This window comes from Phaseolus vulgaris, chromosome 8 (genome assembly GCF_051622355.1).
Source record: "Phaseolus vulgaris cultivar YP4 chromosome 8, ASM5162235v1, whole genome shotgun sequence".
Lineage (NCBI taxonomy): Eukaryota > Viridiplantae > Streptophyta > Magnoliopsida > Fabales > Fabaceae > Phaseolus > Phaseolus vulgaris.
The window spans coordinates 32,839,246-32,852,194 of NC_143505.1; the positions used below are offsets into that span (position 1 = coordinate 32,839,246).

Sequence of the window (12,949 nt, forward strand, 5' to 3'; positions counted from 1 at the left end):
TAGTGCTTACTTAATCGTCGAAGAACCTTCTGTAGGTTTACTTTCGACCGAGCGCTAAGAAACTAAAGAGAAGAAGTGTTGAAGTCTAAAGGAGTGAAGCATTGAAATGTAAGGGAACACAATCGAGTGACCAACACCTACAACAACAATTAGAGTCAATTTCAGATACTATCTAAGCTCACTTTGTATATAAAAGTACAATAATTAAAAATCTTAATTGAATATCTCAAAACATTTACGAAAAAGTTCTTTTAAAATCCTAATGGAATACACCTTGCTTCGTCAACTAGGTAGGATAAAAATGAAAAAAAAGTAAAGGAAAAAAATAAAAGAAAATACAAAAATATTTTAAAATAAAAAATATCAATGACACATATTTAATTAAATAATTTTTATAAGAGCACAAAGGAAGAAATAAATAAAAATCATCTGTACTATATAGATATTGTAATTAAACAAATTTTGCTAAATACAAGACAATAAAATACTTTGATATTCGTTTGCACACAAGACGAATTAAACGAGTAACCATCTGTGTAATAATCTAAACACACTATAATAATATATTAGGACAAGTGTTTTTCTAAATATTTTAAAAAGTAAAAAAATTAATTTATGCAAAAATGAAAAGAAATTTAAAAATTTATGAGAGAATTTTCATAGATTAATTTTAACTTAAATGTATTTTTTTGAAGAAATTCTCATAAAAAAAGTTTATATGAATATAATCTTACAAATATAGTTGGAGATACCCGTGGTTTAATTTGGAGAAACGTGCTCTGAGCGTAGCCTTAATTTTAATGTTTCGTAAGCCAACACGATAGCAGGCGCATGGTGAACACGCGCACCTCATTTACACGCTAATTAAATGCAGCTCCAAATTCCCCACGTAACACACACATCAATGCTTCCCCTCTTGCCACCACTCCAAAGCCAACGTCAACTTCCCCACACCTTCATAACAAAATTACTGTATTGTCGCATGCTTTTTCACTAAATAAAAGAACAAGAATAATTAAATAAAGCATTAAGAAAAAAAATAATCTTGTCATTTATTAAATTACAAAAATATCAGTCATTTGTATTTGATAAAAAAACGTTAAAACATAAACAAAGAAAAATATATTATTTTAATAATTAAAATTAATAATAAAGGATGTTAGAAAGAATATTTATTAAAGTATAAGGTTAGATGAATACTAGTTTTAATATACTTTTCATTGTCTCTCTAGTCAAAGTTTATACACATCCACCAAATCTAGGTTTTATTTTATTCTCATTCTCTGTACTCTATAATATTTTTGTCATTATATTTCTATTTATCCAAATATTTATTAAATAATTTCTATAAAAAATAAAAACAAAAAATATGATAATTTAATATTATAAAAACAATTATAAAAAATAATAAAAATTATAATTATACATATTTAAAAATGTAATAATAAATAAATGGGAAGAATTTTATAGAACACAAACATACATTAAATGTAATATCGAGTTTGAATAATTTTCAAAATATTTATTTGTAGTTAGAAGGTGTTGGGAAGAAAAAGAAAAAGAAAATAAAAAGTAAGAGAAAGAGTAAAAATAGAGGTTGTTGTCTAAATAGGTTCTGTGAGATAATTTGATATTAATTAATTTACATATAAATCATAAGTTAGCACATATACATAAGGGCGAGAAACCCATCCCTATATGCCTTTCCAACAAAACAGTAACACTCGCAGAAACAAAAAACGCATTTGGGTCATAAAATCGGAACAACGCAATTACATTCACTTCACTCCTACCTTCTCGTTTCGATGGCGGCGACGGGGTTGCTGAAGAGAGCGGCGCAGCGGGTGCCCTCCTCGCCGGCGTTTAAGCTGGCATTCATCCGGGCCCATGCGTCGGAGGCCCAGGCCCAGCAGGTGGAGCCGAAGGCCCGGGACACGACCTCCCTGAAGACGTTCCAAATCTACCGGTGGAACCCGGAGAACCCATCGAAGCCGGAGCTGAAGGACTACCAGATCAACCTGAAGGAGTGCGGGCCCATGGTCCTGGACGCGCTCATCAAGATCAAGAACGAGATCGACCCCACCCTCACCTTCCGCCGCTCCTGCCGTGAGGGGATCTGCGGCTCCTGTGCGATGAACATTGACGGCTGCAACGGCCTTGCTTGTCTCACTAAGATTCCGTCCGCCACGACGGCCTCCACCATAACGCCGTTGCCGCACATGTTCGTGATCAAGGACCTGGTCGTGGACATGACCAACTTCTACAACCAGTATAAGAGCATCGAGCCCTGGCTCAAGCGGAAGAACCCGCCGCCGGTGCAAGGGAAGGAGATCCTGCAGAGCAAGAAGGACCGCGAAAAGCTGGATGGGATGTATGAGTGCATTCTGTGCGCCTGCTGTAGCACATCCTGCCCTAGCTACTGGTGGAACCCCGAGTCTTATCTCGGACCTGCCGCCTTGCTCCACGCTAATAGGTAACGCTCAAACCCCTCTCTTTCTTCTCACCTTACTTTTGGGTGTTTTCTTACCGCAAAATTTGAGTTACACTTCACTATTCTGCGAAATTAAACAGATTTCGTTGGGTATTATTGCCCGATATCGAGTAAACACTACAGGTATAATAATATGTTTTGTACCACTTGGAATTGGAGTTTCATAGGCTTACATAAAAAAAATCAATCAATTTAGGTTTTTGAGGTGAAACTCTAATTTTGATTAGAGGATAGTAGTCAAAGCATGCAAGGAACTGTAACTGAGTTTTATTGTTATTCTGACTGGGATTTGCTGTTCTGTTGGGTTCTGTGCGTTTTTGTTAATTGGATTGGAGTTTGGGAATTATTTTTGGAGCTGTGCAGTGACAACAATGGAAGCTATATTTTGCCACATCTGTGTGAAGTCGGTTACAAGAAACAGAGGATGTCGTGAAAACAGGAAGACTAGTTTTTGTGAAAATCTGGAAATCAAGTGTTTATCTTATTTTTTATTGTGATACCGTAAAAGCCATTTTGTTTGCCTGGGTGGGGTATCTTTCTCAGTCGTTGTTTGGTTTAGCTTTTAGAGCTTTGCTGATGGCTTCTTCCCCATGCTTGTGTGATTTCTAGCTTGAGGATGGAATAGATTGGAGGAAGCTTGCGGAAGTGTGGAGATATTGAAGAGAATTGGAGTGGAGAAGGGGAAATAGCCTAGTGAAAGGTTAGGTCAATTCACTTGGAAAGATTCTGGAAGAGTCTAAGAGGAAGACAACCCTAGAGAGTGAGCTTAGACAAGTGTTTTGGGCTGAATTTGGCACCACAACACTAGGCATTCATAAGCTGATTTTACAAGAGGCTAGCACACTTTTTTATTGTTCTAGGCACTTATTTATAGTGCTAGGGTCAGCCCAAAAGAGAGTCAAATTCAGAAAATTCAAATTAAAACTCGAAACCCTAGATCTAGAGGAGCCAATGAGGGTGTGCCACGTCTCTAGTCACACTTCCCATGTCTTCTTCCATGTGAAGCACATGTTAAATGATTTTTAAGTGCAGCTGCATCCCTTGGACGTCTTCTCCTTGCCTTGGACTCTTTAGGGTTTACATTGGGCTTAAGGAAGTCCAAATGCAACCCTAGATGGCTGATGCTACCTTATTCTAACTATATTCTACTCTTGGCCCAAATCCTACACTACTTGGCTCAAATACAAGGCCCAAGACTTCCACTACTTGGCCCAAATATTTGGCTCAATTATTTTATGCTACTAGGCCCAATACATGGCCCATGAAATCCTAAACTATTTTATACATTTATTTAACCTAAAGCTTAACCCAAAAGGAATGTTGACTAGTCTCTTTTGAAGTCAGTCGAAACTCAGTCTTGTGTTCTTACCAAAGTTCTAGTTAATGTTTTGATGACTTGGATGTCTTCTTGTAGATGCTTTGTACATTGCTTCATCCTAGAGTTGCCTTCTTGATCAGGCTTACAAAGATAAAAGTCCAATTAGGCCCATATTTGCATGTAAGTCCATAACAAACTCTAGATCTTCAACCTCCTTATTTTGTGGTGGTTTGAGGATCTATGTGGCTGGACAGTTTCATCATTTTCAATTGTAAAATCCTATTGTTGAAACTTTGCTAAGGCAAAATGTTGAGGTATATTAAGTTGACAAGGATATCTCTTCTTTAAGTTAATAATAAGATGATGGAGGATCAACCATAAAAGGTGCACATTGCACCATGACAAGATCCATGACTAAGAATTGAACAAGGAGAAACTACATTACAAAGCACTCTACTTGCAATTTGCATATATGATTCAAAGTGATTTCAAGTTACAAAAGAAGACTATTTATAGATAGCTTCTCTTGTACTCTATCCTAAAATGAAACTCAAATGCTAGTGTAAGCTAAATGAAATACAAATAAGCTAGAGTATTCTAGACTTCTTCCATTACAAGAACTTTCTAAATATTTGAGGCGCTTTTGCTGAGCCTCTTATTTATTTTTCCTCCCCTCCTACACGTTCTTGAAGTGTAGTCTATTCAAATTGACTCTTAACTACCGTATATAAACTTTATGAAATTTCTATTTTACTCTAACCTTCTCATGAACATTTGAGTGCAACCGAGTATGAATGTGTTTTTTCATTGATTTCTTGGTTGAAATTGTGGGCACGAGAGGAAATTGATTAAGAGTATGTAAGCATGCGTGTTTTGTTTTGTTGTTTTTGTCAGTTGGTTTATGCCCCATGTTTTTGCTGTATTGATTTGAAGCTTGGGTTGAGAAAGGATTATAATACAACTGCCATGAAATATGCATGATGTTTTATTGATTTTCTTACGTTAATATTAGGATAATATGCTGCGTTCATGGTGTACTTATGCTAAATAGAATCTTCAAGACATGGGGCATAGTTTGCCTGTTTCTGTTTCACTAAATTTATTTATTATTATTTGTTTGGTTCTTTTTAAGTTTTATTTTAAATGTTTGGGGATCTATTAAAAGTATTAGAATCTGTCCGTTGTTGTGTATGTATGTGACTTATTTTGGTTTGCTTCATGGTTTTTCTAGTAAAAATGTGACAAATGAATGATGTCTGTATTGTTTTTGAAACTGCAATACCTCTGCATTCTTAGGGTGGCTCTTTTAACCAACATAACTGATATTTACTGAATTAGGGAAGGAAGTCAGTATTTACTTCGGATCTTTTCCTCCATAAATACTACCATTTTTTGGACTTATTATGACTATGTATACACTCACTGTTCTTCTTTTGGTATGACTATGTATACACTCGCTGTTCTTCTTGCCTCATTAACTTTCTTTTATATTAGGCATTATTAACTTTCAACTTCTTTTCTTGTCCGTATGGTTATATTTGTCGTGGTGCGGTTGTAGTAAATAATGTGAGTTAATTAGAGGAGCATATGTTGATCCCACTTGATCAGGATTAGGAAAGAATGAGTTCATCTCCACATTAGAAGATACTTTCATTTTTATTAAACTCATTGCATATGATCTACTGCACAGTGTCTCTGTTATAGATAGAGTTTTTTTGATCGGCTGTTATAGATAGAGATACCTTGGTAGTTGGGGGTTATTCAAAGCTGAGATATTGTTCGTGATGATATTTGCAGGTGGATAAGCGACAGTCGTGATGAGTACACTAAAGAGAGATTGGAGGCCATTAATGACGAATTCAAGCTCTATCGTTGTCACACCATATTGAACTGTGCTCGTGCCTGTCCAAAGGGGTTGAACCCAGGAAAGCAAATCTCACATATCAAGTCACTTCAGCCTAAAGCCTAAAATTCTATTAGCAGCATGATGGTGTTTGCATTTGATCCTATATGTTGGTGTTTTTTGTATTTTCTTTAATGTTGGGGATGATTTAGATACATTCTTAATAAAACCTGAGCCCCTTTTGTGAAACTTGGGTTTTTAGTTTATATTGACTTGTGTTTCTGAAATTAATGTTAATAGCAAACAGAACTCCGTCTCATAAATTGGCTGTAGCAATATTTATTCTCCATGGGAATTTCAATTAAAAGATACTTCAACACTGTAAATTGGGAGAGACTCTTGTTTCTTTTGTCTAAAATAAAAATTCCAAAGGTTTCTTTTGAGATGACTGTCTCTTGAGGTGACTTATGCTTGTATAGGGAACTTGAACCCTTTGCTTCTCTTCAATCTTGTTAAATTCGAGGTTAAGGTGATGATCAATATGGCGCTTGGAGTTGGATTCGTCAGGGCATTGCGTTAAATTTGATCCTTGCTTCAATTTTTATTAGTTTCTAATCGTGATTTGACAGAAACAAAAATGTATAAAACGAAAGTCATGATTTTTATTCTTATGTTAGGAGTATGGTAGTTGAGTGGATATTTGGACGGCCATGGCTGCCCTATCGAAACCAAAATTACATAAGAGACTACCAAACTAAAAAATGCACTGAATTTGAACCGCTCGATTCATTGAATTGTCATGAGGAGTCTTCAGTTTAAATATGGTAGAAATATAATCAAAATCAGAAAATGTGTACTCACAATTAACACAACTTTAGAATGATCATTACATCTAATCACGGCTTATCAAAAAAGTATGAACATGTGAAAGAGATTTAATGATTTAAGTGATAAGAGAACTAGTCTCATAACATATATAATACAATATTGAGAAAAACTTCACATTAGCATTGAGCTAATCTCATACCAAGATATCACCATCAGTCATGAAATCGTTGGCAGTAGCTTGGTTTATGGTTTTCATGATTTCTTTTGTGCATGACATTAATGTTAAGGGTAGCACTCGCATTGCAATCCTTAGGATTTCTCAGGGTATCCAATCATCTCAGTATGAGACTATAACAGGTAAAACTTCCTCTTTGTCCCATGCTAATTTAGTAATGATCAGGAATAGTTTGGCCCAAATTCTGAGGGGGACAATTGCAGAATTTGCACATTTCCTAAATCCTTACAAGATAGACAATTGATGTTTCTACAGGATGTAACAATGACTGCGACACCGCATGTTGTAACTGTGACATCACCAAACAGCCTCCACTTTGTGTTCTATGCTGTCAGGAAGATCCTTAGAAGGCACAAGTATACTTGGCACTTTTAGTGAGCTAAAGTCACTGTTATAGACAAAATTTAGTTGAAGAAATTGCATTCTTCAGCTTTTATAACCACATGAAAAATCCAAATTCATTTCAATTGTTGGTCAGTAGAATCCTCTGCGTTTAAATTCGATGACAAATAGATTTTCATCCCCAAACCCAAAAATCATTTTGGGCATGATTTGATGAAGGCAACCGATGACTCATAATCTTTATGCAAGATGGTGAGACAAACTCGTTACATAATTTACTGAAAATGTATTCATATATAACCAAAGAAGATGAAATCTAAGACTTTGTCGGACAAAACTTTAACATGTACTTCCAGAGTAGGAAAAAAAACCTTTTTTTTATAAACTAATAATACTCAAGTTAAAATATAGATTTTAAGAATATATATAAAAAAAACTTCTACAAATTAAGGTATGCACAAGAGAGTTAAAATTACTGTCAAGATACTTTGGATGAAAAACTCTTAATTTATTCTTCTTTCTTTTTCTAAACATAATTGGTAAAAAAGCTTGTTCGATCATATCTTAGATTCAATATAACTTGAGGGTTATTTCTCCAGTTTTAATAAATCTTCAGCTCTTAGTGGCACGATCTATTCTGGGTCAAAAGGACTGCATCCCTCAACCCACTTATTCTCTTCCAAAGTATTCTGAGGATTTCCAGTTAGTTTCATTCTCTTGGAACAATAGCGACTCTTCTACTAATACGGAAAGAGGTAACAAAGGTTCTATTTTCATTCAACCGCTATTTTTGTGATCAAGAGAACAAGGCAGAGTGAAATAGGCTGGGTGAATAATGAAAGTCAATACAAATATAGAATCATAAAAGGTTGCACGTATTTATTCCAATTGTACAAATACATCTGTTAACAAATCAGGTCCTTGTAAAACCATGTTTTCAACTCATAATAACACTCATCTACCAAAAAACAGTTTATGCTTACCTAAGAATATAGCCTCTGGAAAGATCTGGACATTACAACAACCCCAGGTTTCCTATTCTATTCTAGCCTGATAGCTAGTTCTTAAAATGGTAACATAACATGAAAGCAAGTTAAAAAACCTATACGCTTCTTGACAAGCTAAGAAATACAATTGCTGATGAAATCTGCACTCTTAGATCAGCAATATCCACATCATGGCCACCTTCTACGAGGCCCCACCTGTCCACCTGAAACAGAGAATCAAGAAAATTTTAATTCACAGATCATGTCAAGTACTTCAGTATTTAAGCACATTATAGAGAGGGAGAAGTTTATGATTCATATTATAATATTACAGATATAGTCATATAAATACGTACCTGAGAATCTTCTTCAAGTCGAATAAGTTCAATAGCTTCCTCGATTTGCAATTTCCCTTGCACCATTCCAATAGCAATAATTAATGAATGTGCTGATGCTGCAATAGCATCAATTGTTGCCAATTCGCAATCATCTGTTTTCTTTAGAAGGTTCTCAATAGCCGTTACAAGACCATCTTCCTGCTTTCCACCAAAAAAGCTGGAGTAAACAACAGGCTTAAAGCCAAATTCTGTCTCCACCCACTGAAGCAATGGATCAATTTTCTCCACCTGACGATCTGCAAAGGTTGAATCAAATTCGAATCCACACCTCTAACGCAAAAAACAATGAGACACTCCTTGACATAAATAACTTTGATTCATAAGAATGTTGCACGTAAGAAAATAATCATTCAGGGAGGTTAATGCTAAAATATAATCTTAATGTCACTGAACAGCTTCCAAAGGTGAAAGAAATGTGAATTCAACTTGCCACAAGTATATCATAAAAATAATACCAACCCAACGAGAAAATGAAAAAGAAATCTTCATTTGGATTTGAAATTCATGTTCATATTAGGTGTAAAATATCATTGTTATCTATTTTCTTTATAACTGCACCAGCTTAAGCTGTGAAATCAAAATAATTGCAACAAACAAATCTCCACCCCAAAAACCATCAATTAAAGAAGCAGGGCCAAAAACATTTTACAACATAATTTTAAGATAACAACTTCAACTCACCAAATTCTGATGTATCTAAGCATGTATTTACATCAAGCAATCATAACTTAATTAACTGGGATCAGACATGTTAAGATATATCAAGTTATAAACTAATACCATACCATGCACATCGCTTGTCAGCTCATTGTCCTCAGGTGCACGACAGAATACTAAATCTTGATTAAATTTCTTCATCAAATTCTCAATAATTTTGTTCCTTGTGAGGGGAACTCTTTCCAGGGCAGTGCAAGCAAATCTCATAAGAGGCATTGTGAAGGGTCTTATGCCATCCATTAGCTGCAATAAATCACTTCATTAGCAGTCTAATTTAAGTGACACTACTGAGCCTCAACAACATAAACAGAATATGCAGCTTCAAACGGACATAAAGTATTTTGAAGGGAAGGCTGGCAGAGCTATATCACCTCGCCAAGTGACTTTAAATTATTATAAACCTTTTTGGAGGACAATTAAAAAAATCATGAAACAAAATTCACAGCGTTCATGGGAACTAAAGGGAAAAAGAATCTTTGGTTTCATGATGAGAAAGGCGGCCCTCAGATCCAGGGTTGTGCAAAATTATGACAAATGAAGCCATAACCCAACATTGAATTGAAAAAATTAGATATAAATCTTCAAAAAATTGTCTTTGTTTACCCACCAGATCGGCCTAATAATTATCCACTATTCAAATAACTATATCCTCTACTTTGCACGAGCTCATACAGATAGTCATGATCAAGTAACATGGACAGCATCTTGACCAATCCTTCCTGATGTTGTAACGTGCAATGTATAGCCTAAAATAAAGTCAAATTTCATGAAAATGAATCTCTTCGTAATAAAAGATTCACAACAAGGTCCTAATTTTGTTCTAACTCCCTTTTTCTCCCTCTATAGACAATAAACAGGTCTTACTTATCTCTCTTCCTACACAGAAAAGACGATCAGATAAAAAATTTGAACAAAACGAAGTTTCATGTTAGATGATAGAATCCATTTCTCACTTAACTGTGTCACCACCGAGAAACTGTTAGGACACAAAATCAGGATAGGACTTGGAAGGTATATTATAGGAAAAATGTAAGGTATAAAGGGTAAGGTAGTGGTTAGTGATTTGTAAAGTAGCATTTAGTGGTTTGTAAGGTAGGGGTTTGTGCGGTTAGTGGTCTTTAAATAAAGACCAACCTGTTTAGTGAAGGGAGTTATGTTTTTTGAAAGGAATAATCGTTTCTTTTGTGGATATTCTGAGTGTAAAGTGCAGAAGCAATAATACAGAGATTATTCAGTAGAATTTGTGTTCTTGGTTCGTAACAGAAACTTTCAAAAACACTTGCATTGTCCCTTGGTAAAGCAATAGTTAACTAAAACTCAATTCAAGACTCAAAAAGGAGTACAATGCAAACACAAAAAGACATACAACAACAACACCAACTAGAAACAAGCCTCTTTCCCCTTTGCTCTCTACATAAATCAAACACTCATACAACAAAACATTTTTTATTCTGTTTGGATATCCTTCTGTAAAACTTATATAAAAGTAAAATAAGAAAATGAAATGAATTTAAATTTCTTGTATAACTTAAAACCAACCTACGTATCCTATAATAAAGTAAGAGAACTTAGACGACTTAATTTGTACAAAAGATTAAACTATATGTTAATTTTAACTTATGGGAGAAACTAAGATAAATTTACTTCCTTATTTTCTAATTTTATCTCCTGTAAGTGTTTATAAAAAAGTTTTTGTTTATCTAAACCTATTCTCCTCAACCATTATTTTCCTATTTTGTAAAATATTGTTACATTATTGGAACTAGATAAACTCAAACGAACTTTCAAATTTTGAATTGGAGCAATTAACCAATTGTACATTCAATAACTTTCAGCAACACTATGGGACGTCCCTGCACACCTTTAGGAATTCAAACAATGTTTTACCCAATTTTTTACCCAATTTTTTAGGTTGAAAAGGACAAAAAATGGCTAAAAAAGTCAAACACCTAGAAGAGCATGCCTGGTATTCCCATTCAGCAGCAATGGCTTTGGCAAGAGGAAGAGTGGGAAGTTTGAGGGGTCTCTTTGAAGGTGTCTTTAGGGTTCTGTAATCGAGCATCACCGTCCACCCGTTCCCGTCATCGGCTCCCCGAGTATTCACCTCCTTGTAAAACCGCTTTCCCACTATCGACCCCGTCATGAACGACATCGGCATCGTCACCGACGACGACTTCCATTTTCCCGATGGCCCCTTCACGTACACCTTGTCCCCCTCCGAAGAGAATGTGAACGACGATGATGACGACTGCGCAGGTTCCTTGTCCTCCGCTGCCACCGTCGCCAGCCGCCGCCGAATCAGGGGGGCCGAGAGTGCCGCCATGATATTGAAGCTCGCTGGTTTTACGAATTTTCGTATCATCGAATGAGCCATTTGAAAAAAGAAAAAAAAAAACTAAATCGATTCTGAGTACTTCGACCTTAACTTGTTGGAACTGGGAAGGGTTATGTGGGATTTCAGTGAGAAGGGAAGAAACAAGAGAGACCAGGATGGTGGGCCTTAAGGTCCATTCAATGAGACCCAATTTCTTACTGCACCACGTCAATTTTAACCTCCACTTTATCAGTTTTTTAAATTTTCAAAATTACCTTTATTCTAGATTTGAAAATCCATATAATTCAAAAATAAAAAAAAGTACATTCTGGACAAAAAGTTCTGGAACACAAAATTGAAAATGTATTTTGAATAAAAAAATTTAAAATTTAAAAATGTGTTATGAAAATCTAAATCTGGAATATTTCTGGATAAAGATTACTTTCATCATTTTGAAGGAGTATTTTTGTCATTTTCAATAACAGATTGAGTGCATATTAAAATTGATATGGTACAGAAACAAATTATCTCAATGAGATTATTCAACTCTTCCTTCCTTGTTTTCAACCTGCACCCGCATAATTTGATAATATACTCTTTATGGTGGGTTTTTTGTTTTTTATTCCAAAACATTGTATAAAAATACAAAATTTGTATCACAAAAGCACATTCCTAAATATAAAATTTGTATTTTAAATTGTACATTTTGAAATACAAATTTTATACTCTGAACATTGTAAAATAATACATTGTGATACGTTGTGATAGTAGAGATTATTGAATATGAATATGAAATTTCAATTTCAATTTTTTTTATCAAAACATATGATGAAGTAGATAAGTTGTTACACGTAATATGTTAAAGATGTAACATAATTAACTATTACTTTAATAGATTGAATATATTGTTGTGAATTATTGAGAAATTTTGGATGAAAATAAATTACATCCGCATTAATATATATTTGTAATATATAAATGTATTTCCTTTATTCTATTTAGAGTAAAAACCTTTTATTTATTTTTTTATCAGCAAAGAATGGAATTAAAATTAGAGGAGATACAAAGGGGTATCTCAACCCTTTTACATAAAACACCCTCATAGAAGAGAGAGGTTGAACTGTTTGCAAAAAAAACGCTGCAAAAGCTAGCATTAAAACAACGTCGTACCTCTAATGACACTAAGAAAACAAGAACACACAGAAGCAATAATGTCATCGGGCATCCCCACATGCCACAGCACCTCCTTCCTCCTCTCATTCTAAATAGCCTAGCAACAGAGAGCATAGGCCAAAGCTGCATAAGTCAGAGGTTTGTGTTGTTTGGGCAATGTCCACCAGCCAATCTCTTGTTTTTGCTATTCATCTGTGTTGACTCACCATTGCAGAAATGTGGCCAAAAGCGGCTTCCCAGTGTTAGCATTCATTATTCACCTCGCCACGCGACGAATTACCCATACACGTTGCATAACTTCGGC

The 12,949-nt window shown here is 34.9% G+C and overlaps 2 protein-coding genes across 3 annotated transcripts; one reads left to right on the plus strand and one right to left on the minus strand.

Annotated features, from left to right (window-relative positions):
- Positions 1 to 1,635: 1,635 nt before the first annotated feature.
- LOC137827285 (succinate dehydrogenase [ubiquinone] iron-sulfur subunit 2, mitochondrial) lies at positions 1,636 to 6,095 on the plus strand. The gene is made up of 2 exons (XM_068633569.2): positions 1,636 to 2,473; positions 5,607 to 6,095. The coding sequence occupies exons 1-2, from the start codon at positions 1,806 to 1,808 to the stop codon at positions 5,776 to 5,778; spliced, it is 840 nt and encodes a 279-aa protein (XP_068489670.1). The 5' UTR covers positions 1,636 to 1,805; the 3' UTR covers positions 5,779 to 6,095.
- A 1,818-nt stretch (positions 6,096 to 7,913) lies between these two features.
- Positions 7,914 to 11,698, minus strand: LOC137825931 (ATP12 protein-like protein). 2 transcript variants are annotated; one of them, XM_090294394.1, is made up of 4 exons: positions 11,108 to 11,698; positions 9,227 to 9,401; positions 8,400 to 8,677; positions 7,914 to 8,267 (listed from the first exon to the last, which is right to left on the minus strand). In XM_090294394.1, exons 2-4 carry the CDS (start codon positions 9,396 to 9,398, stop codon positions 8,160 to 8,162), a joined length of 558 nt encoding a protein of 185 aa, XP_090150520.1. In that variant the 5' UTR covers positions 9,399 to 9,401; positions 11,108 to 11,698; the 3' UTR covers positions 7,914 to 8,159. The 2 variants fall into 2 exon arrangements, with proteins under 2 accessions (XP_090150520.1, XP_068487846.2); XM_068631745.2 differs by having other exon boundaries at positions 11,122 to 11,691.
- Between the last annotated feature and the right edge of the window lie 1,251 nt (positions 11,699 to 12,949).